The sequence below is a fragment of the Microcebus murinus genome, chromosome 9 (genome assembly GCF_040939455.1).
Source record: "Microcebus murinus isolate Inina chromosome 9, M.murinus_Inina_mat1.0, whole genome shotgun sequence".
NCBI lineage: Eukaryota > Metazoa > Chordata > Mammalia > Primates > Cheirogaleidae > Microcebus > Microcebus murinus.
Window position 1 is genome coordinate 21,984,881 of NC_134112.1, and position 20,656 is coordinate 22,005,536.

Consider the following 20,656-nt stretch of genomic DNA (forward strand, 5'->3'; position numbering starts at 1 on the left):
ACCATGCTAAGTGAGGACAGGCGTGGAAGCAGGGAGACTAGTTAGGAGACAATTGCAACAATTAGTAGTCTCAGTAAAGTTTAGTCTAGACATATTGTGTGTGTGAATTTTGTGTGTGAGTGTGACCCTTTCCTGGATCTGAAACTTTTTTATCACATTGGAACAGAAGAGTTAAAGCAACAAAAGTGCTGGAATGCATTCTTTTTTCTAGACACATAGCTGGCTCCTGGGAATACAATAGCCTGCAGATAACCTTAAGATGTCAAATAAAAGAGGCAATCTGGTCAGGAAAGGGCAAAGAATGTTCTGCCAGAAATCTGGGGAGAGACTAGGTTACATCATATGCCCCATTCTTTTCCACAGGTCCTCTTCAAGTTATCCTGGTTTCTACATCATGTTCCTGTGAACTGGAACATTCCCACAGAGCATTGTAAGGGGAGCCCTGCTCTCCTGCCTGGATGTAAATGGTGGTTGAAGTCCTTATGAGAGGACTTCTTGTGAAATAAAAAACAAAAAAACCTGCTGGAGATGCAAATAACAATGTCATCAAAAAAGAACCCAATCATTATATTAGGTCATTAAATATGAAATGTCCAATTTTGCATCAAAAGTTATATCTCAAACAAGAAGCAATACAATTAATCAAAGTATATGCCTAAACTATCAACACAGTTTTGCCATCTTAATGGTAGCTTGCTTATGCCAGCAGTGAAGAAGCCTAGAGAGCTAGTAGTGATTAAATGACAAGAGCTGTTTTCCACAGCCTGTTGAGAATTTATTGTTTTTCTTTGCAGGAAGTGGTCCAAAGCCTGGAAGAAGTGGTAGTCAGTTGGTGCAAGGTCTGGTGAATATGGTGGATGACAGAGAGTTTCCAAGTCCAGCCTCTGTAGTTTGAGCAGCGTTATTTTTTGAGACATGTGGTCTTGCAAGAGGATTGGCCTGTCTCTGTTGACCAATCTCAGCTGCTTAATCACAAGCATCCTCATCACTTTATCCAACTGGTTGCAGTAGATATCTGCTATAATCAACTGACCAGGTTTCATGAAGCTGTAGTGGATAATACTAGCACTGGACCACCAAACAGACACCATTAGCTTTTTTTTATTATGAATATTCGGTTTTGGACTGTGTTTCAGCACTTCATCCTTATCCAACCATTGTGCCAAATGCTTGCGATTGTTGAAAATAATCCATTTTTCATCACACATAACAGTATGGTGTAAAAATGGTTCACCTTTATGTCTTGACAGCAAAGAAAGGCAAGCTTCAAGACGATTTCTCTTCTGATGCTCTTTTAATTCATGCAGAACCCATCTATCCAGCTTCTTTTCCTGGCTGATTTGTCTCAAATGGTCCAATACTGTTGGAATAGTAACGTCAAACCTTGCTGCTAATTCACACGTAGGTTGAGATGGATTCACTTCCACTACAGCTTTCGCCTCATCATTCTCCACCTTGATTTCACCCGCATGGCTCATTTTCAAGATTAAAATCACCAAAATGGAACTTTTCAAACCATCAACGTACTGTGAGTTCATTAGCCACATCCTTCCCAAACACTTGGTTGATATTTTGAGCTTTCTGTGCTGCATTAGTTCCACAATTAGCCTGTATAGGCTGAGAAACTTGTATTCAAAAATAATACAAATTTCTGACTTATCCATGGTTTCACAAAAATTGCTCTAAAAAAAATTTGAAAGATAATCAGAAGCCAAAATGTGCATTTGAAAGAATGAGGATGTACCTTCACAATAAAAAAAAAACAAAACACACACACACAAGAAGTGTCGAAATGTCAGAGATACCAACTCTCAAACTTAGTACTTTAAGGAAATTGGACATTCCATGCTTGACCTAATAAATATCAACAATCATTTAAAAAGAAATGCTTTTCCAAGTTTCATGAGACAGGGATGAACCCATGGAGTCTGCTAAATAAATAAGAACTGTAAAGCATGCTTGCCCAGTACTCTGCGAATACCATTTATCTGTGTCACGCATTAACCTGAAACCAGATTTAGCCAAGACAAATGTGAGCCTCTCTAATGATTGGCAGTCATTTTGTTTGCCTTCTCAGAATGCAATGGACTACACACTGGATTTTAGTGATGGGATAGTGAGTGACGAAGATAACTCCCAAAAGATTACAGACAGCATCATATATTTGTGTAAACTTAAAAACAATTTAAACCAAGAAATCACAGTTTATAGGAAAATGTAGTTTTGCTAAAGCTTTATAACAATAAAAGCAGGGGAATGAAGATGACGTGATTCATAACAGCAGTTATCTGGGGAGGGGAGAGGCTGGGGACAGGGCAGGGGAGAACCACATAGGGAAGTATATGTAATTGTCAATGTTCTGAGGGTTGTTAGGGTATTTGTTTCATAAGTGTTTGTTATATCATTTCTATTGATTCATCAGTTAATAAAAGATGGCCTTGCAGGCACCAATGATGGCAAGGGGTGTGTTATTAATCTTATTAATTTTGTGTCCCTGATGTACAGAAGGAAGGGAGGGAGAAAAGGGGGTGGAAATTCAGTGAACTTTACATTGGAAGGACAATTCAGATGGCCTTGACTCATAGCATGCCTTTAACATAGAGAAAACTGTGTGTATGTGTGTGTGTGTGTGTGTGTGTGTGTGTGTGTGTGTGTGTGCGCGCGCGCGCACACGCGCGCACAAAATCATGTACATGGCTACACAGCTGTGGCTCTAGGCATCTATGAGTCAATGAGTGCCTGCATGTATGAGTCTAACCACAGGAATTTGTGTTCCTCCTCCACCAGAATTCTGTCTGGTGCCCTATTGGTTCTGGCAGCAGGATGCATCATTTGCGTTAGGGGGCTTGGAACTGGGAAGTGAGCATGCTGCATCAAGCACTGCTTCCTCCAGGATGCTCCAGGGAGGGGACTCACTGAATGGATTCCCCTCCAACCTGGTGCTCCTTGAGAGGAGGCAGGGCTGGACATTTGCCTGGGTCAAGGGGTTTCCAGAGAACAGAAGCACATACACTTGTCCCTATAATTATGTCTTCCTTGGGACTTGCCATCCAGGGTCTGGTGTGGGAACACGAATCTGACAAGGTGCAACACGTCTGGACCATCTGGGATGGAAGCACATTGTGAAAGTCCTTCTAATGATGTGATCTTCAACTGTCCCAGTTGCCTGGCCACCACCCACAGAGGTCATGACAGGGGGCACGGCCCAGGCCACTGTCCTTGGCAACATGAGGAACAGCTCAACCACACATTCCCTTATCTCATCAGCCACCTCCCAACCTCAGCTACTACATGGCTCCAACATGAGACTGGAGATGGTGGAAGGATCCCTGCCCAAGCCAGGCTCTTGCAGGATGAGATGAAACAGCCACAACCCTGCTGAGACTCTTGTTCTTTCACTCAGCCCAGAGCACCCCAGACCATCTCACTGTCAGGAGTGATGGGCCTGGCTGTCTGTGCATGTCTGTGCTCAGGGACTGTTCAGGCTGAGGTAAGGAGGAAGCAGAGGCATCCCATGAGGTTTTGAGAATGCATCTACTTTAACCAAAAATTATATATAAGTCTCCACCAATGCGATGGTTAATTTCATGTGTCAACTTGGCTAGGCCATGATATTTAGCTATTTTGTTAAATACGAACCTAGATGTTACTTTGAAGGTACTTGTTAGATGAGATTAATATTCAAATTAGTAGACTTTGAGTAAAACAGATTACCCTCCATAATGTGGGTAGGCCTCATCCAATCAGTTGAGGAACTTAAGAGGAAAACGCTGAGGTCCCCCAAGGAAGAGGCATTCTGTCTCCAGACTGCCTTCAGACTTGAGCAGCAACATCATCTCTTTCTTGGGTCTCCAGCCTGCCAGCCTCCCCTGTGGATTTCAGACTTGCCAGCCCCTACAATCATGTGAGCCAATTCCTTAAAATAAATCAAGGGGTGGGGGGCTATCACCAGAAAAACAGAACCAATAGGATAAACACACACACACACACACACATACACACCTACCTTACTGATTCTGTTTCTCTGAACACTAACTAATGCACTCCTCTAAATAATACAAATCCCAACCCACCTTGCTGCACACTTGCCTTGGAATAGCCTCAGGAAATTCTTGAGTAAACTTCCTTAGGGACCACCCAGGTAAAGGTGCCTTCTCTGGGGCAAGCTGAGACCTTTGCCACCCTGGCATTTTCACCACCAAGTGCAGACCCCAGATGCTCAGAAGTAGCTGTCAGTGCCTCCATGTGAAAAATTCCTGTTGAAACAATATGAAGACACCCTTTGGAATCATAACATAGTATCCTCCAAGAAAACATTCTGTGTGAAAATTTGGGTCCAAGTAAATGAATCTAAACTGCTCCCAAAGTGGAAAAGTGCTGTGGTAAAGTCTACTGGTTGCCCAACAGAATCCATTCTTTCCTTCATTTATGGTAATATATTTGAAGCTGGGCAAATGATTGCCCAGCCACACTGTATTTCCCAGCCTCCCTTGCAGCTGGAAGTGGCCATGGAACTAAGCTGTCACCAATGGAATGAGAGAGCCAAAACCTTAAAACCAGGCTCTATCTCTTCCATTGTCTTTTCTTTCCTGTAAGCCAGAGCACAGCTGCAACCATGAGCGTGTGTTATAACCCTAAAGACAAAAACAACACCCAAGAGCAGTAGTTCTCAAAGTGTGGCCCCCAGAACACCAGCATCAGCACCACTTGAGAACTTGTTAGAAATGCAAATTCTCAGTCACTCTGTCAGATCTGCTGAATCAGAAACTCTGCATGGGGGGCCCAGCAAGTTGTTTATAACGCCTCTGGGTACTGTTGATGCTCACTCAAGTTTGAGTGTGCTGGCCTGGTGGATGGCAGAAATAAGATGGAAGGAACCTGGTTCCCTGAATGACTGCATGGAGCAGAGTCACTAGTGAGCTGGAATTCAGATGGTCACAAGTGAGAAATAAACTTCCATCTGGTTTGAATCTTGTGTTTTATTTACTTATAAAGTTTTTTACTATTTTTGGAAGTGGGGATGAGGGGGTCTTTTGTTAAATCAGCTTATGTTTTCAACCTAGATTATATAAACCTCTAAAAGTGAGTGAAAGCCCAACTGTGGGACAGTGGTCTCTCCCTCCTGGGTTTGCTAGGCCAGAGATTCCCAGCAGGATTGTCCACACTGAGGCCTTGCAGATTGATGGTGGGTTCCCTATATCCTCAAGCCTCGGGACAGCTAAATGGAGCCTGTCTGGCCAGAGACCACAGGCCGTCACTGCCATGGACAGTCTCCATCCACCCCAACCTGCTGCACAAATACTATCATTTCCTATGTGCTCCCCGGGGAGGCCTCCTGCTGCCCACAATTTTCAATCATTTGCCTCTTGCTCTTCCTCTCCCTTGCTCTCTGATCTCTTAGTCCATAGCTCTGGACAAACAAACCTGGGTCCTTTGCTCCAATGGCTTGATTTGGGTACCTCTCTCCAGGTTGGCTGTGTGAATGTTCAAACTCCATGCACATGAGCTGATGGTCCTAGAGATTTTCCCTTCTGTTTCATTCCCTCTAAAGAGATCATGATGTACCCTAAGCCTTAAGGCAGGGCTCGAGGACAGTCATACAATTTCTTTTCTCCCAGGTTTCCTGGCCTGAGTCCCTTGCAAAGGGTTTTTTTTGCAAGTCCCTTGCAAAGGCTGTTTGGAGCGGGCAATAACCTGTGCCTTCTCAGTTCAACTCTGGCTTAGGAGTGGGTGTTTCATGGACCACTTCATGCCCCTGGCAAGCAAAGTGCTGAGCCCCTGGGGCCAGAGCTGAAGAAGGCAGCCTAGATCCCTTGTCCTTTCTTTTACTCCCATTCCTAATTATACTGGTTAGCATTAGGGTCAGATGACAGTGACAAAATGAAATAAAATAAAACTACAAATAAGAGTAACTTAATAAGGAAGTACTCAAAAAATGATGGGGACCTGTCAAAAGAACATACTACCCAATTTATAAGGGCAAATCTGAGCATCAAAGTAAATAATGACAGTAATAGATTATAAATAGATTATTTAAAAACTAAGAGTCCACGTTTATAGAAATAAATAAAGGAGAAAGGAAAGCCCCTCCTTACATTTGAATGTCAACTAATAAATGTAGAAAGAATGATGGAATTAGCAAATCATCATTTGGCAACTAGAATAATAATAATCATTCTTTCAGGCAAGAATCATCAGTGCATGCTAAAGCTGGTGGACGCAGGATATTTATATAGTTTCAAAGTATCTCTCTGTGAAATATTTTTGAATTACCGAGGGGGGGATGGTCATTTTACAGTTGGCTAACACAACATTGACCAAGTGATCAGTTACCGTACCAGCAATGGAACAATCAACGTCATGTACCTCCTTATTCGCAGAAAGAGGCACATGCAGTTCTGTGATATTCCTGCCAAAGTAATGACAATAATAATAATTAAAATAATAATCAGGGCAACAGCAACATCAGTGGCTTAAACAAGATGGACGTTTATTTGTCTCTCACATAAAAGTCTAGGTCCCCTGTGGTGCTCCATGTTGCCAGGTTCCCAGTTTCCTTCTGTCTTTCTTCTCCACCATGTGTGACCTTGACCTCCAAGCCCAAGACGGCAGCATTCATGTTCCAGATCCCAGGATGGACTAAAGGATGAAGGAGAAAAAGCAGAGTCTGTGTGCACCCCATCTGCTCACATCCCTTCAGCCAACTCACTCACATGGCCACACCTAGCTGCAAAGGAGGCTGGGAAATGTAGTCTTTGTTTAGGGCAGCCATGTGCCCAGCTAAAAAAAATCTGTTACTCTGAAGGAGTTAATGGGTATAATGGGCACAGGAAGACAGCTAATATCTTCTGAAACACTGGCATTCTTTTGTTTCAAGATAACCTGCTTCTACATGTCTGGTTCTTTTTATTACAATCTAAAATCCAGACACCCTACAACTTACTGTACACCCAACACACCCACGTGTGCGGGAGCCCAGAGCCCATATCCTGCAGTCCTTGATCCCCACACAGGCCTGGGCGTGTCTGACGTCTGTGCTTGTGCACAACTGTAAGTCTGTACAGCATTTCCCATGAGGAGGGGCAGTTGCCCATGGAAACATCTCCGTCTCTATGCTTCCTGAACTGAGATGACTGGAATGGCCAACTTTTGTTCCTTTCCTTTCTAGATAAGCAAGTTAAAATGCCTCTGGTGAACAGCCATGTTTCTTGACCTTGGGCTTTTTCAGAGCTCTAGGTAAAAGAATAAACTTGGGGCTTTTTTTTAGATTAGCCCAGAGTAGCAAAATATGCAACACTTCTCAGTGAGGAGCCTGAGGGACAGATAGCATTTGCCAAGAAGGCACTAGGATGCTACAGGCTGCCCTTGCCAGCCAAGTGCAAAAGAGCTATCAAGGTTTTGTCCTCCCCTCCCTGCCCCCAGCTCCACCTCCATGAGGATGTGGGAGTTACAGTCCTGAGTTGGGAAGAGACTGGGAAGTTCCTATCCTTTTGGATCTATAAAATCTTTCTGATTTTATCTCTCCAAGCCTGGCTTAGCCTAGCTACATGATTCCTATATTGTGGTGGAGGTGGGAAGGGATTGGGGGTGCCATGCAGATAATAAAATTTTTTGAGATTTTAGCCAACTGTCTGCATCTTCTGTTTTCTTATTCTTGTCACTTCAGGACCTCGGGGGCCTTGACTGTGAAGTGGAGACAGGTCCCACAACACACAAGGTTTCTCCTCTGCCGGAAATGGCTAGCCCTCCTTCTCTCTCTCTGCCATCAGCAAACCATTCATTCTGAAGAACCAGCTCCGGTGAAGCCTCCCTGGATGCCCCCCAGTCCCCTAGCACCCTGCGAGATGACAGTGCAGGGTGGAGCTCAATCTCTTGGGCTCTGGAGCTACACTGCTTGGGCCCATAACACTGGTTCCACTACTTAGTAGCTGTGTATCTTTGAGAAAGTCTGTGCCTCCGTTTTCTTACCTGTAAAATAGAGACTCAAAATAATACCATCCACATGGGGCTGCTGTGAGAATTAAGTGAGTGTTACATGTCTTAAATGTGGCTGACCTCATAACGGCATTATTTGCAATGGCCAAAAGGTGGAAACACACAAGTATCTTTAACATACTTTTAAAAGAATTTATTTTGGTTATCTAAAATTCAATTAACTGGACATCCTGTATTTTTATTTGCTAAGTCTGCCAACCTTAGTCTAGAGGCAATGGTATATTCAAGTTGACTCATATCAGCTCATGAGAGCCAACTGTAAAATTTTTAGGAGTTTTATGAGCTGGTTATGAAGCTACTGGTAGCTTGAAATCAACCATGGTAGGAATATTTACACCATAGAAATTGGCAACTGCCACACATCAGTGCTTTTCCTTTTATAGAGCTGGTTGTGAAACATCTCCCAATACACCACCGTCTAAAGGCTTCCTTGCCTTTAATGTCCTGGGTAGACTCTGAAACCTGCCCCTCATGCTCTACAGTTGCACGAGGGTCAGACAGTGTCTAAGGGTAACTATAAGGCTTAGTATGTTAGAAAATGGAATGTACCATTCCCAGAATCCTAGAGCAAAATATGTTGGAAACTTAGAATTCTAAAACAAGGATTTTAGAATCTCGGAATTTCAGAAGATGGAATGTTAATGTTGGAAGCAAATGCTGTTAGACATTATCCATTCCTAACCCTTCTCTAGCACATAGATGGCGGAAGCCTCAGACCTCTGGCTGGCCCTCCTGGCTTAGGGCCCAAACCTCTCCCAGGCCACAATGAAGCAGACCCCACTGCTGGCAGTGCTGGGGGCTGAGTAGCTCTGGGAACTGTGCAGGAGCTGCCCGATGTCAAGGCCAGCGTCACAGTCCGCTCCAACTCCTCCTTCTCTAGGACCATGCAGGAGCACTCACACTTCCCCACCATATAGGATGAAAGAGATCCCAAACGTGACCATGGTCACCAGGTGGCCACTTGGCTTGAGCAGCAAGGTAAGGTTGCACAACGCAGCGCAGTAGACGCTGAGGCTACAGCAGGGGCACTCCATGGCCAGCAGGATGAGCCAGTTGGTGGGAGGCAACACAGCCAGGGCCAGCGGGTTACACAGATGGACATCGCACTTGAACACCCGCTTCACCATGGCCCTCACCTTCTCCTCCTTCTCCTGCCACCGGCTGCTGCAGAGAGAGGGTGAGATTCAGAGAAGGCACTTTAGGGTCCCAAAGGGAACTCTTAGTCCACTGTGACCAGCAGATGGAGGTGATCTCTGGCTCTTCAAAGGACTGCTATCTCTGAGGCCCTGTGTGGCCTGATAGGCTCTTCCTCAATCTGAGCCTCAGTTTCCCCAGCAGGAAAGTGGTCCGGAAGAGTGGACCAGAACAATTATAGGAATCCTCCTCTCTCTGGTTCCCTATGAGTCCCCATCCCTTAATCCCCAGGAAGGACAAAGAACCCCAACATTCAACAAACGTTATTGGATGAATGGATGGATGAATTAATGAATTTGCTACATGTAATGTATGAATATAGCTATCTTAAAATATAATGTCAAGTAATTAAAAGCAAATCCTAGATGATAATGTACAGTGAATTACTGTTATAAAGTTCACAGGTGACTAAAACTAAAAAGCAGATTGTTCAGACATACATAAATAAATTATTTTTAAAAAGCAAGGGAATGATAAATATAAAATTAATATTAGCGATAACTCAGGTGGGGAAGGCAGGGGGCAAGGGATAGGGGAGAAGCACAGGTAGTCTTTGTTGTCTCTGACTACTCAGGTGGGGGGGTGGGTTCATGTCACTATATGTCATATGGTCACACCAGGTACAGACAATAGAGGGAAGAGGGACAGATGGATGGATACATAGATGATAAGTAGATATGTAGATGGAAGGAAGGAAGGAAGGAAGGAAGGAAGGAAGGAAGGAAGGAAGGAAGGAAGGAAGGAAGGAAGGAAGGAAGGAAGGGGGAAGGGTCTTATCATCTCATCTTCAGTGGTCATACTTGTCTATATCACATCTCAACACAGTCCCGTGATCAGAAACTTGCTCCTAAAACTGCTGTAATTCTAAAACTTGGGGGTCCATCTACTCTAAATTGGGGTCCATCCAATTTTAAAACTTGGAAATTCCCACCACAGAGCACCTGGTCCTATTCTTGAGGAGCCTGCTCTCCTGAAAATGTTAAGGACAACCAAGAGGCCAGAGAGCCCTCTGAGAAAGGGGGTGATGTCCAGCCCCCAGGGATCCCCAGCCCCAACCCCTGCGCCCCTACCTGTTCCCTTCCAGCTCACAGGCAAATCGCACTGCCGGGTCCAGTCATGGGTCCCAGGTTCCTCCCTCAGCCACTTCCGCAGCTCCTCACGGTAGTGGTCAGTGAAGTTGGAGAGAGTGACGTCTCTGAAGGACTCGCAGGCGGCAAGGGCTTGGTAGATGGTAGGACCTGAGCCGGTATCAATCAGCGCGTCCCCTTGGCCTCCTGTGGGAGGGAAAGAGATTGCTGACACTGGTGAGGGGCAGGCAGCTGAAAGAAATGAGACCTGAGGCAGAGAGGCAAGGAGGACACACACCCTGGTCTTCCCAAGGGGGGCGCAGCGCCAAGCTTGCCGGTTATCACGAACATACTTGATGCCTTCCTGTAGGCCAAGCCTGTTGCTAAATATTTTATATACATTCATTTCTATTTACACCTTAGAACCACCCTGTGTAGTGACTACTATTATTATTTCCATTTTACAGTTAGAAACCTGAGTCTGAGAAAGGTTAAACACCTAGGCCAATGCCTTTCAGCCGAGAGCACATGCGCCAAGCCCCCAGGAGAGAACAGGAGCCCCAGGCCCTGCTCTGGAGACCATCGGGCTGGAGCGCTCAGAGAAGACTGGCCGCGGGCAGTGGCCCTTTAGGTTCCAGGCTGACTCTGAGCAGGGGGCCATCCTGGATGTCTAGGCCTGCCCGGATGAATTCCTCACTGGAAGGCAGGGAGGGAAGCAGGAGCCTGAGGAGGAAATGTCCAGGGTCACCTGGAAGCTGGAGTGAAGCATGACTTCCACCAGGCTGTCTGGAGCCATCCCTCAGCCCTCGGGGCTCGTACCCAGCCAGGCCATTTTCTGATTTCTGCCTGCCCCACCTGCCGGCTCCACCAGGCTCAGTAGGCTCTTAGCCCCTCCTAGCCCAGGCCACCAGGACGCTCACCCTCACTGTTCCCTTGTCAAGTACCCAAAGTGAGGACATAGTTGCTGGAGCCAGGAAACACAACCACACCATGGAGTCATCGTGGGGTGATCATCCGGAGGCAGACAGAGGCCATGATCCATTGCACAGATAAGACTGCACCCAGCACTCCTGATCCCAGTGCAGGGCTTCTCCAGGCCCCCATCACAGCCACATCTGGGCTACACACTCCAGGCCTGGCCACAGTCCCACTGTTTGCCTTTGGCCTTCTCAGAGCCCCAGAGGCCTGGCCAGCAAGGGCAGGGCTGGACTTCAGGACCTGGAGAGCCTTTTTCCTGCCCCACCCCAAGGACCTCGGTGCTGACTGAGAGCAGTGTGGAAACTGCACGGGGCTCTCCCCTGCCCTGTGTGTCCCGATCCCTGGGCTGGCACATATCTCTGGAGTGACCGGGAGACAGACCCGACCTCCACCGTAACAGCACCCAAAGAGAGGGGCAGACCCCCACCCTGCCAGCGCCCGGCAGCCCCGAGAGGAGACCAGGCTGCACCCGGGACACCTCCCCGTGCCCGTGCAGGGAGCTTTGAAAGAGGCTCAGGGAAAGGGCCACCCCCTGCCCACCTGGATCAAAGGTCTTGTGGCACCCTGATCTTGGGAGAAGGGCCACCATCGAAGTCAACGTAGGTGGCCAAGTAATCCTGGGGGAGAAAGTGCTCCTGGTACTCTTTGCCAGGCCCCTCCTGCCACACTGACTCGCCTTAACTGAAATTCCTCCAATCCCAAAGCCAGGGCAGCTGAGGCTGCAGCCACCTGGCTCTGCTTCCTCTAGGGACCGACCCCTGTCCATCAGGGGCAGTTGATGGCGCCCAGCCCTGGGTGCAGTTCTCAACTCCCCCAGCCACATGCTGCTGTGTGACCTCAGGCAGGTGTCGATTTCCCCATCTGTGTGCCCACTTCACTGGCTGTGAGGACCAAAGTCACTTCCCCTGGGTCACAGCTGTTGTGGCCTGAGTACATGGTGAGGTCTGCAGCTGGTCCTCTGGTGGCCAGTGGGGCCTAGTGACTCTCTCCAGGCCAGGCAGTGGGCTCAGCTCCACACACTCCCAGACTTCTTGGAGAACAGGGCTAGGATTCTAGGAGTAGGAACAGAATGGCTGACCCAGCATTGCTGTGAAAGCCACGGTGAGGAGGTCAGAAATTATCCCTCACTTTCCATGGGTGAGAACCAGGGAGCCCAGTCATAAAGCGTAGCCCGTCAGAGCAGCCCTGGAGTCCTGGCTTCTTGGCTGCTGACTCGCCACCTGGCCCCAGATAAGTCGCCCTCAGGCTTCAGTGTTCTTGCCTTTAAAATGGGAGTGTGTTGTAAAACCTCCCACAGACCGAGAAAAGCTCAGCCTCCTTTCGGCACTAGGAACGGGCTCTCTCTTGGCCACAAACCAGATGGAAATGAATCTGCTACACTGGAGGTTCATGCCGCTGACCCAGAATGTCTTTTTTCAGCTTTAAGTAAACAAACAATAAGCAAACATTTCTGACTTCATAGGGTCTGGCAGACAGAGGCCTCCACAGAGGCAGGGACACCCAGCAGTCATTCAGGGCCTGGCTTCCGCGGGGTGGGCGCCTGGGCATCCCCCAGGGAGGCCCAAGAGACACTGGTGCTGGCCCCCAGAAGGTACTCAGGGCAGGAAGCTGCAGGGCTCATGATACATAATTTGAGAAGTGTTTCATAAAAGGATGGTGCCAACTAACCAAGGTGTGGGCAGGGTTGAAGGCAGCCACGAGGTACCTCTATTGGTCAGGGCTCTCCAGAAAAACAAAACCAATAGGATGTGGGCGTGGCGAGAAAGAGATTTATTTCAGGGAATTGACCCCCATGATTGTGGAGGCTGGCAAGTCCAAAATCCGCAGGGTAGGTCTGCAGGCTGGAGAACCAGGAAAGGCCAATGCTGAGGTTTGAACCTGGAGGTTCATCTGCTGCCTGGATTCCCTCATGCTCAGGGGAGATCAGTCTTTTGTTCTACTCAGACCTTCAAACGATTGGATGAGGCCCACACACGTTAGGGAGAGTGATCTGCCCTACTCCAAGTCCACTGATTTAAATGTTAACTTCATCCAAAAACACCCTCACAGAAACATCCAGAATAATGTTGGACCAAGCATTTTGGCGATGTGGCCCAGCCAAGATGACACGTAAAATACACCGTCACAGTACCTTGGGGCTGGCCATGGAAAGGACCCGTTATCCACTGAGACCAGAGACAGGGCTGTGTAGGGAGGGCCTCCTGCAGCAGCCATCAGCAAAGAGGCTGAAGAATAAATACCCATAAAACACTCTGACATCCCTGTCGTACCTCCTTCCAATATCCTGCCAAATCCCGCTGAAACCCAGAGGGGAAGGGAGCCTCCAGGGCTCACAGCAGCCTGGAGAAGGATGGAGAGCGGATATGGAGAGGCACATGGAAGATGCCCAGCATTTGCATTTCCAGAATTGAACTGTGGATGTGCGTGTACTCTCTGGGGGTACCCAGAGCCCCTGCAGTGGGATGCGGGCATCTAGGGGTCTGTGGCAGACTAGGAGAGACCATCCTTCCCAGAACTACACACCCTGCTGCAGTTGGATGTCCTTGGGTGGGCATCCAATGAGCGAGGATGCCCCCGTCGCTCAAGGCCTCCAGTGCCTCCTGCTGCCTGGAGGAATGAGTACAAACTCCCGCCGGGCCTTCCAGAGCCTCTGACCTTTGGCTTCAACCTGCTTCTCCCCGACTTTCACCTTCTCTGTCCCAGCATAATTCCTGTCTCCAGCCTGGGCAGGTGTCCTAACAGCACTAGGGTGATCTGCTCAAAGTCAAGTCTCCTATGGATATGTTCTAAGAAAGGGTTTCTCAACCACAGTACCATTGACTTTCCAGGCTTGCTAATTCTTGGTGGGGGTGGGGGTGGGGGTCCCCAACGGTGCCTTGTGGGAGTTTTAGCAGCACCTCTGGCCTCTACCCACTAGATGTCAGTACACCCCCAAGTTATGACGACCAAAATGTCCTCAGACATTGCCGAATGTTCCCTGGGAGGCAAAATCATGCAAGGCTGAGAACCACTGTCCTAAGGTTTGCCTCCATCAATCTGACAACATTTTTTTCATGACAAGGCAGTTTCTGTCCCTTTTGCGAATGTGTGCTTCATTTTAGGAATCTTTCCATAGGGTGACCTTTTAATAGCTCAAGGAAATTTCCATTCGAGGGGACTTCTAACTTAATTTTAATCGGATGAATGAATTTCAAGCTACCTATGAAGAAAATAAAGCACTTGAAAAGTCAGACACGTAAGAAAAGGACCAATCTCCTTTTCGAGATTAGGAGAACCACCATCTCAGCATTCCATGCTTCCTGCAGCCTCTGTTCATCTCTCCTCCTGCCTGACCCTGGGGAGAGAAGAAGGAGTCCACAAGAGGAAACGTGCAAGTGCAAACAAGACTCTGTTTTCTCTGGTGAGTTGCAAGCAGCTGCTCTGAGCCCCACCTTGCACCAAACAACAAAATAAAGGCTAAATATTTTTTTGAAAATCAATCAAGAAGCTATCACAATTTATTAAATTTCTAGGTGGGAGAGAATTTTCTAAACTTAGAAGAAAGCCCAAAGAAAAAAATTTAACAAGTTTATTTTATTATTATATATCACATTTTCTTAGAGAAAATTAAACATTTGTCCTAAAAAAAAATGAGAAGGCAAAAAAAAATTGTTTTCCTTTTGGAAAAATAATTTGGCAATTGTTTGCCTAAATTATTTATACTAAAAGTGTTTAAACCTGGACCCAGTAATCCCACAATGCCACAGTCTAAGATAAAATACAGAAAAAGCTAATGCACAAGGGTATTGATTACAACATTATTTACAACAATGGAAACTGCAAGGCTTTTACTTGTTAACCACTAGGGAAGCCATTAAATGAACCTTACTTGAACAGACACCAAAAACTAACATTCCTGAGACTTTTTGTTTTTAATTTAATTTAATTTTTTTTTTCTTTTGAGACAGAGTCTTGCTCTGTTGTCCAGGCTGGAGTGCAGTGGCATATTCATAGCTCACTGTACCCTCAAACTCCTGGGCTCAAACTATCCTCCAGCCTCAGTCTCCCAAAGAGCTGGGATTACGGGTGTGAGCCACACACCCGGCCCATAAATGTACACTTTTTACAGAACTGCTCATCACGCCAGGATAGCCTCTGAAGGGAGGGCAGCACTGGGCAGAGCAGCAGGAGCCAGCCGTCCTCCAGGACAGAGCCAACAGGGTGGGAGCCACGAGGGACCAGAGTGGCTGGGGTCTCAGGTCACCTTGCAGGATTTGCTGGGGGGTTGGATGTGAAGGAGAGTAAAGAGTCGAGGGTGACTCCACATTTTTGGCTGAAGCCACAGGAAGGATGGCGGGGCCAATTCCAGGAGAAAGAGACACGGGAGTAGTGGGTTTAGGGGAGCAGATGAAGATGTCTCAGCTGGGGTGATGTGGTCGAGGGGGAGATGCCAATGGAGCAACTGGATGTGTGTGGGGGACACTGAGGAGACCCCAGGGCTGGAGACCTTACTCTGGGAGTCTTCCGTGGGCAGCTGAGACCACTGGGTGGCTGAGTGTTGGTGGGGAGGGGAGGAGAGGCCATGTTTCACAGTCAGGGAGAGGACGAGGTTGAACCACGAGCATGTGCACCCCAGGAAGCCAAGCAAAGAACATGTTTCAAGATGCGGGGAGTTCCAACATGGGTGAACCTGGAAGACATTATGCTAAGTGAAATGAGCCCCCAATACTGTGTGGCTCCACGTATATGAAATATCTAGAACAGGCAAATTCTTAGAGACAGAAAGTAGATTAGAGGTTACCAGGGGCTGTAGGGAGGGGAATGGGAGTTATTGCTTAATAAGTCCAGGGTTTCTATTAATATGTGGGTGGTACAAAAGTTTTGGAAATAGGCAGTGGTGATGGGTGCAATTAATATCACCTAATTATACACTTAAAAATGATCAAAATGGCAAATTTTGTTAACAAATTAATAATGCAATATACCAAAAACTATGGAATTGTTTAAAAGGAGGCAGAGGAGAAGGAGGAGGGAGGAGTCAAATATCCAATCCACTGTCACCTACAGCTGTGTAGACCTGAGCAAGGCTGTGCCTCAGTTTCTTCATCTGTGTAATGAGGGAAATAATATCTCCCTCAAAGAGTTGCTGAACAGATTGAATCAGGGGCTTTGCCCAGACGATGGTGGTGGGGGCTGGGGACGGTTGTCATAATCATCACATCACCCCTGTGACCCTTTCCCACAGGAGCAGGTGGCAGGACAAGGAGGCCCGGCTTCCAAGGAAAGTCACACGGTTGCTGAAGCGCAACGTGTCTAAGCCATGTCCACTGGCCCAGGTGCCTCTGGCCGACTGTGTGCTCTCTCCCTGCTGGCCCTGGAGCCCCCTGTCCTGACGTGGACACATATGGGGCAGCCCTGCCAGGCCTGGCCAGCCTGCTGAAGCCGGGTGGGCGCCTGGTCACTGCATCTGCCCTGTACTGCACAGTGGGCTCCAAGAAGTTCTTTACGCTACCCCCGGAGAGGGAGACGGTGCAGAAGGCTGTAGAGGAGGCTGGCTGCTGGGAGCTGAGGTGTGACTACCACCCCATCCACTACTCCGAGGCCTGCTCCGTCAACGAGGGCATCGGTTTTGTGGTGTCTGAGGCCAGCCTGGCAGCAGAGGGCCTGCCCCAGAGGGGAAGCCATGACCAGGGTTTCTAGAACCTTGTTCCACAGCCCCCCTGAAAGCAGGTTGACCCTTAGCTCTACCCCTTCATCCCTGTTACCTGGTCCCAAGGTACCAGGTGAAAAACATGGTCTCTCTGCGCCCATCACAGGGACCTGTTCCGCACGCCCCTTTCTTGCCACCTGTACCAAAGATCATGAAAATAAAGTGACTTAGCTGGATACTGTCTTGGTTTGAATCCCCCAAAAGCAGACGCTGAGACAAGGGTTTGAGTGCAGACAGTTTATCTGAGGGGGGATCCCAGGAAGCAGCAGCTGGGATGTGGGGAAGCAGGCAGAGGAGAAGGCAGCCAGCACAGGGTGCGCACCCTGCCCTGCCCACGGTGGGCAGCTGCAGCTCCGTCATGCCAGGGCCTCTGGAGCCTGCATGGAGCACACACCTCGGAGCTCCCCTGCCCAAGGGAGCCGGAGCATTTGTCCACCTGCCTTCATCCTGCTGAGGGCTGCTTCTGGGGGTGTGAATTCCCCGGGGTTCTCAGCCTGCCTGCACCCAGGCAGTACAGCCCAGGAGAGAATTCTCATGCAGACTGCAGGAGCTGGCTGTTGGGAGTTGGGCAACACACCAGCGGACAGGGAAGAGGCACCAAGAACATTGCAATAGACACAAATGCCCCATTGGCTGGAGTGTGGGACTGGTTCTTCCACCAGAGCAACGGGACATCAGGTTCTCAGAGTGGGAGGGCACCTGCGAGAGCCAGGTGACTTCTAGGCCAAGCCCCTGTTCCTCTCCTGTGGGGAAGCGGAGGTCTGGGAAGGTGGGGACTGGCTCCCTGCAGAGGGCGCAGTGGGTTGGCGGTGGAGCTGGCACTGGGGCCTGGGCTCTGTCCAGGTTAGAGCCTGGGCTCTGTCCAGGTTACGAGGGAGCTGGTGGTGATGGAGTCTCAGGGAGTGTCCAGCCGAAGCCACCAGTGGGAGGGCGGGGGTCAGGCTGTTCCATCCACATGGTCAAGGACAAGGCTCTCTGACCTCTGGGGAGGCCTGGCTCACATCCCTACAAGGACCTTCACAAGGTCATACGTCTCTGGACACCCTCCTTATTCAAACAGCCAGCTCCACTGGGCTCGCCTCCCCTCTCTGGGATATGGGAGAGTGTCACCATTTCTCCACCCAGGCCTGGCCACAGGCAGCCCCTACCACTCTCTGAACTGTCACACGGCCTCCACTGGTCTTTCCACTTCCGGTGTCCCCGACCCCAGTTTGTGTGCCGCAGGGCAGCCTCCCAAAGCCAGTGCAGGCATGTTTCTACCCTGCTTGGAACCTTGGCCTGCGAGTCAAAGTCCCAGCAAAGCAACAGCCCGCAAGGCCCTCTGCGACCCGGCTGCTGCCTCACAGCCTGAACCTACTGCCAGGGCTCCCGGCACCAGTCCAGCAGCCGCCTGCCTGCCTGGGCTTGCTCTACAGGACACCGCCCCCTTCCTTTCCAGCACAGGACGCACCTATGACAGCTACCAATAGGGCGTGCAGGAAAGAGCAGTGACGGGGAGAAGGGTTGAGCCAGCACCCCTGGCCCAGGGAAAGGGAAGCCTCCTTCTGCAAAGGCCCAGAGTTCTTGGGGGTCCCTGATCTTATATTAGAGGACAGTGACCGGCAAACCCTCTGCTTCCCCGCCCTGCAGCGAACTGTTTCATTCCCAAAGCTGGATCCTGCTGCCCGGATCAGGCAATGTGAGGCGGCAATGGTGCCCCATGGCCACCAGAGGGCAGTGCAGGGCAGGAAGCCCGGGCAGAGGCGCAAGGAAAGAGAGACTGACGCTAGGAGAACCTAGGAGACAGAGGTCCACGCTCAGGTCACCTTTTGACTCACTGAGGTTCTGCCACATGTCACCAGACAGAGAAACCATGATCTGGTTTATCCGAAGAAGTCTGAAACCCACGGACAGACAGGGCCTCGCTGAAGCCTGGACCCACCTCTCCTATCCCTCCCCACACACAATGTCCAGCCGCCTCCACCCACCTGGCCCACGGCCCCTCAAACTAAGCAGGGCCAACGGCAAAACCCCCATCTCCCTCCCCCAGACCCACTCCTCCTCCCGTGTCCACATCCCAGGGAGGACACTTCCGTCCAGGCCCTCATTCAAGCCAGGCACGTGGGGGCCACTCCACACTCTTCCTCTCTCACCTGGGCCCTCCCCCTGCTCGGCCAGGCCTGGAAGCTTCCTCCTAAACAGCTCTCAAACCCCTCTCGTCGCCCTGTCACTGCCACGACTCCGGCTCTATTATCTCACCTCAGTTCTCGGCGCTCCCCTGACTGACGCCCAGCCTCATATCTGGTGACTGTTCCCATCTTCTCCACCGGCCAGTGGATTTCTTGGGGCACGCACAGTGGGTCTCGACTGTGCGCAGGGCATACCACACAGTAGGTGTTCAAGAAATGCTTTCTGTACAGAGGAATGAGTCAGGAGACAAGGTGCCCAGTCCAGGCTCTGTCAGAGGTGAGCTGCAGGGTGGGCCACAGGAACCCTGAGGAGGTCGCTGGGGCCTGGGGAGCCCCTCCAGAGGCAAGGGGAGCACAGAGCCTGAGCCTGAGGAAGGAGACCAGGAGAACAACACAGGTTTCCAGCACAGCAAGGCCACAAGGAGGGAGGGAAAGTGCCTGGTGAGGACAGTGGCTGGGCACTCACTTCATGGGGGGTGGCAGGAGAGCTGGCTGAGGTGTGAGTGGGGACTGGACAGGCTAGCGGCTGGGCTGTCCTGTGGTGGTCAGCACCGTTCAGACAGCATGGGCTCCTGCTTCAGGGGCTGCCCTCATGCCAGAGCCTCGTGGTGGCCTCACTGAACTTGGAATCCAGATTGAGTGTGCCAAATACTCATGGAGTATTTGACCAATCTTCACTGCAGTTGAGCATTCTAGAAACCTCCAGGAGACAGAGATGTTCAAGGCTGGACCTGATTCTCCCAGATTCAGCCTGGGTGGTAGGAACCTGATCTGGAAAAGACTGGAAAGTGATCGGGTTTTCAGGTTCTGAGGAAAGCAGGAACCTGGGCGAGGATGGGCTCTGGGGCCCTCCCAGGCCCCGGGATGCTGGGTGGGTGAGGTGCGGAGGGACCCCTCCCTCCGTCGGCGTGTTCTGAGCTCCAGCTCAGGGGAACAGCGCATGGCCAGTCGGGGAGGCCCCGGGATCCCTGCAGCCCTGACCAGATGCACCGTGGAGGGTCCCAGCACAGGACAGGGGTGGTGCAGATGCGCCCAACCCTGCCTGGTGTGCCTGTGAAGGCCACGACCTCCTGCCCAGCTTGTTCCCCAGCAGGTGGAACCGCCCCCAGCCGTAGCCAGTGTGGGGATGGATGGCTGAGGGGGCAGGAGGGGTCCTGCTCAGGAGTTCCCTGGGCAGGGTGATGAGGGCTGGACACGAGGAAGGACAGCACAGGGCTGTCCCACAGCGGCAGGTGCCTGGGGAGGCTGATGAGCATGTGCAGGGAGTGAGCTCCCCACCACTGTGGGGCGTGCAAGCAAAGTCCCAGTGGGCTCTTTCTTGTTAGGATGGTGAGAAGGGTTCCCGCAGCCCAGCACACAGGGAGACATTGGGCTAGAGATCACTTCTGGGCTCCCCCTTTAGGCCTGAGGACCAGGACACCCCTGCTAAGGGTTCTGCTGTGACGTGGGTGTGGCCGGTCACCTGTGGCAGGTGCACAGCCCACAGGGAGAGTCCTGGGGCTTCCTACAGAGGCCAATGTGGGCTTGGGGGCCTCCACAGGCAGAGAGGTGCCAGGCAGGGAGCT

The 20,656-nt window shown here is 50.0% G+C and overlaps 1 protein-coding gene across 1 annotated transcript; it reads right to left on the reverse strand.

Annotated features, from left to right (window-relative positions):
- Positions 1–8,732: 8,732 nt before the first annotated feature.
- INMT (indolethylamine N-methyltransferase) lies at positions 8,733–12,170 on the reverse strand. The gene is given in 8 exon segments (XM_076006213.1): positions 8,733–8,848; positions 8,851–8,923; positions 8,925–9,159; positions 10,260–10,299; positions 10,302–10,463; positions 11,775–11,794; positions 11,796–11,893; positions 12,108–12,170. Coding segments are annotated over 8 exon segments (807 nt in total).
- Between the last annotated feature and the right edge of the window lie 8,486 nt (positions 12,171–20,656).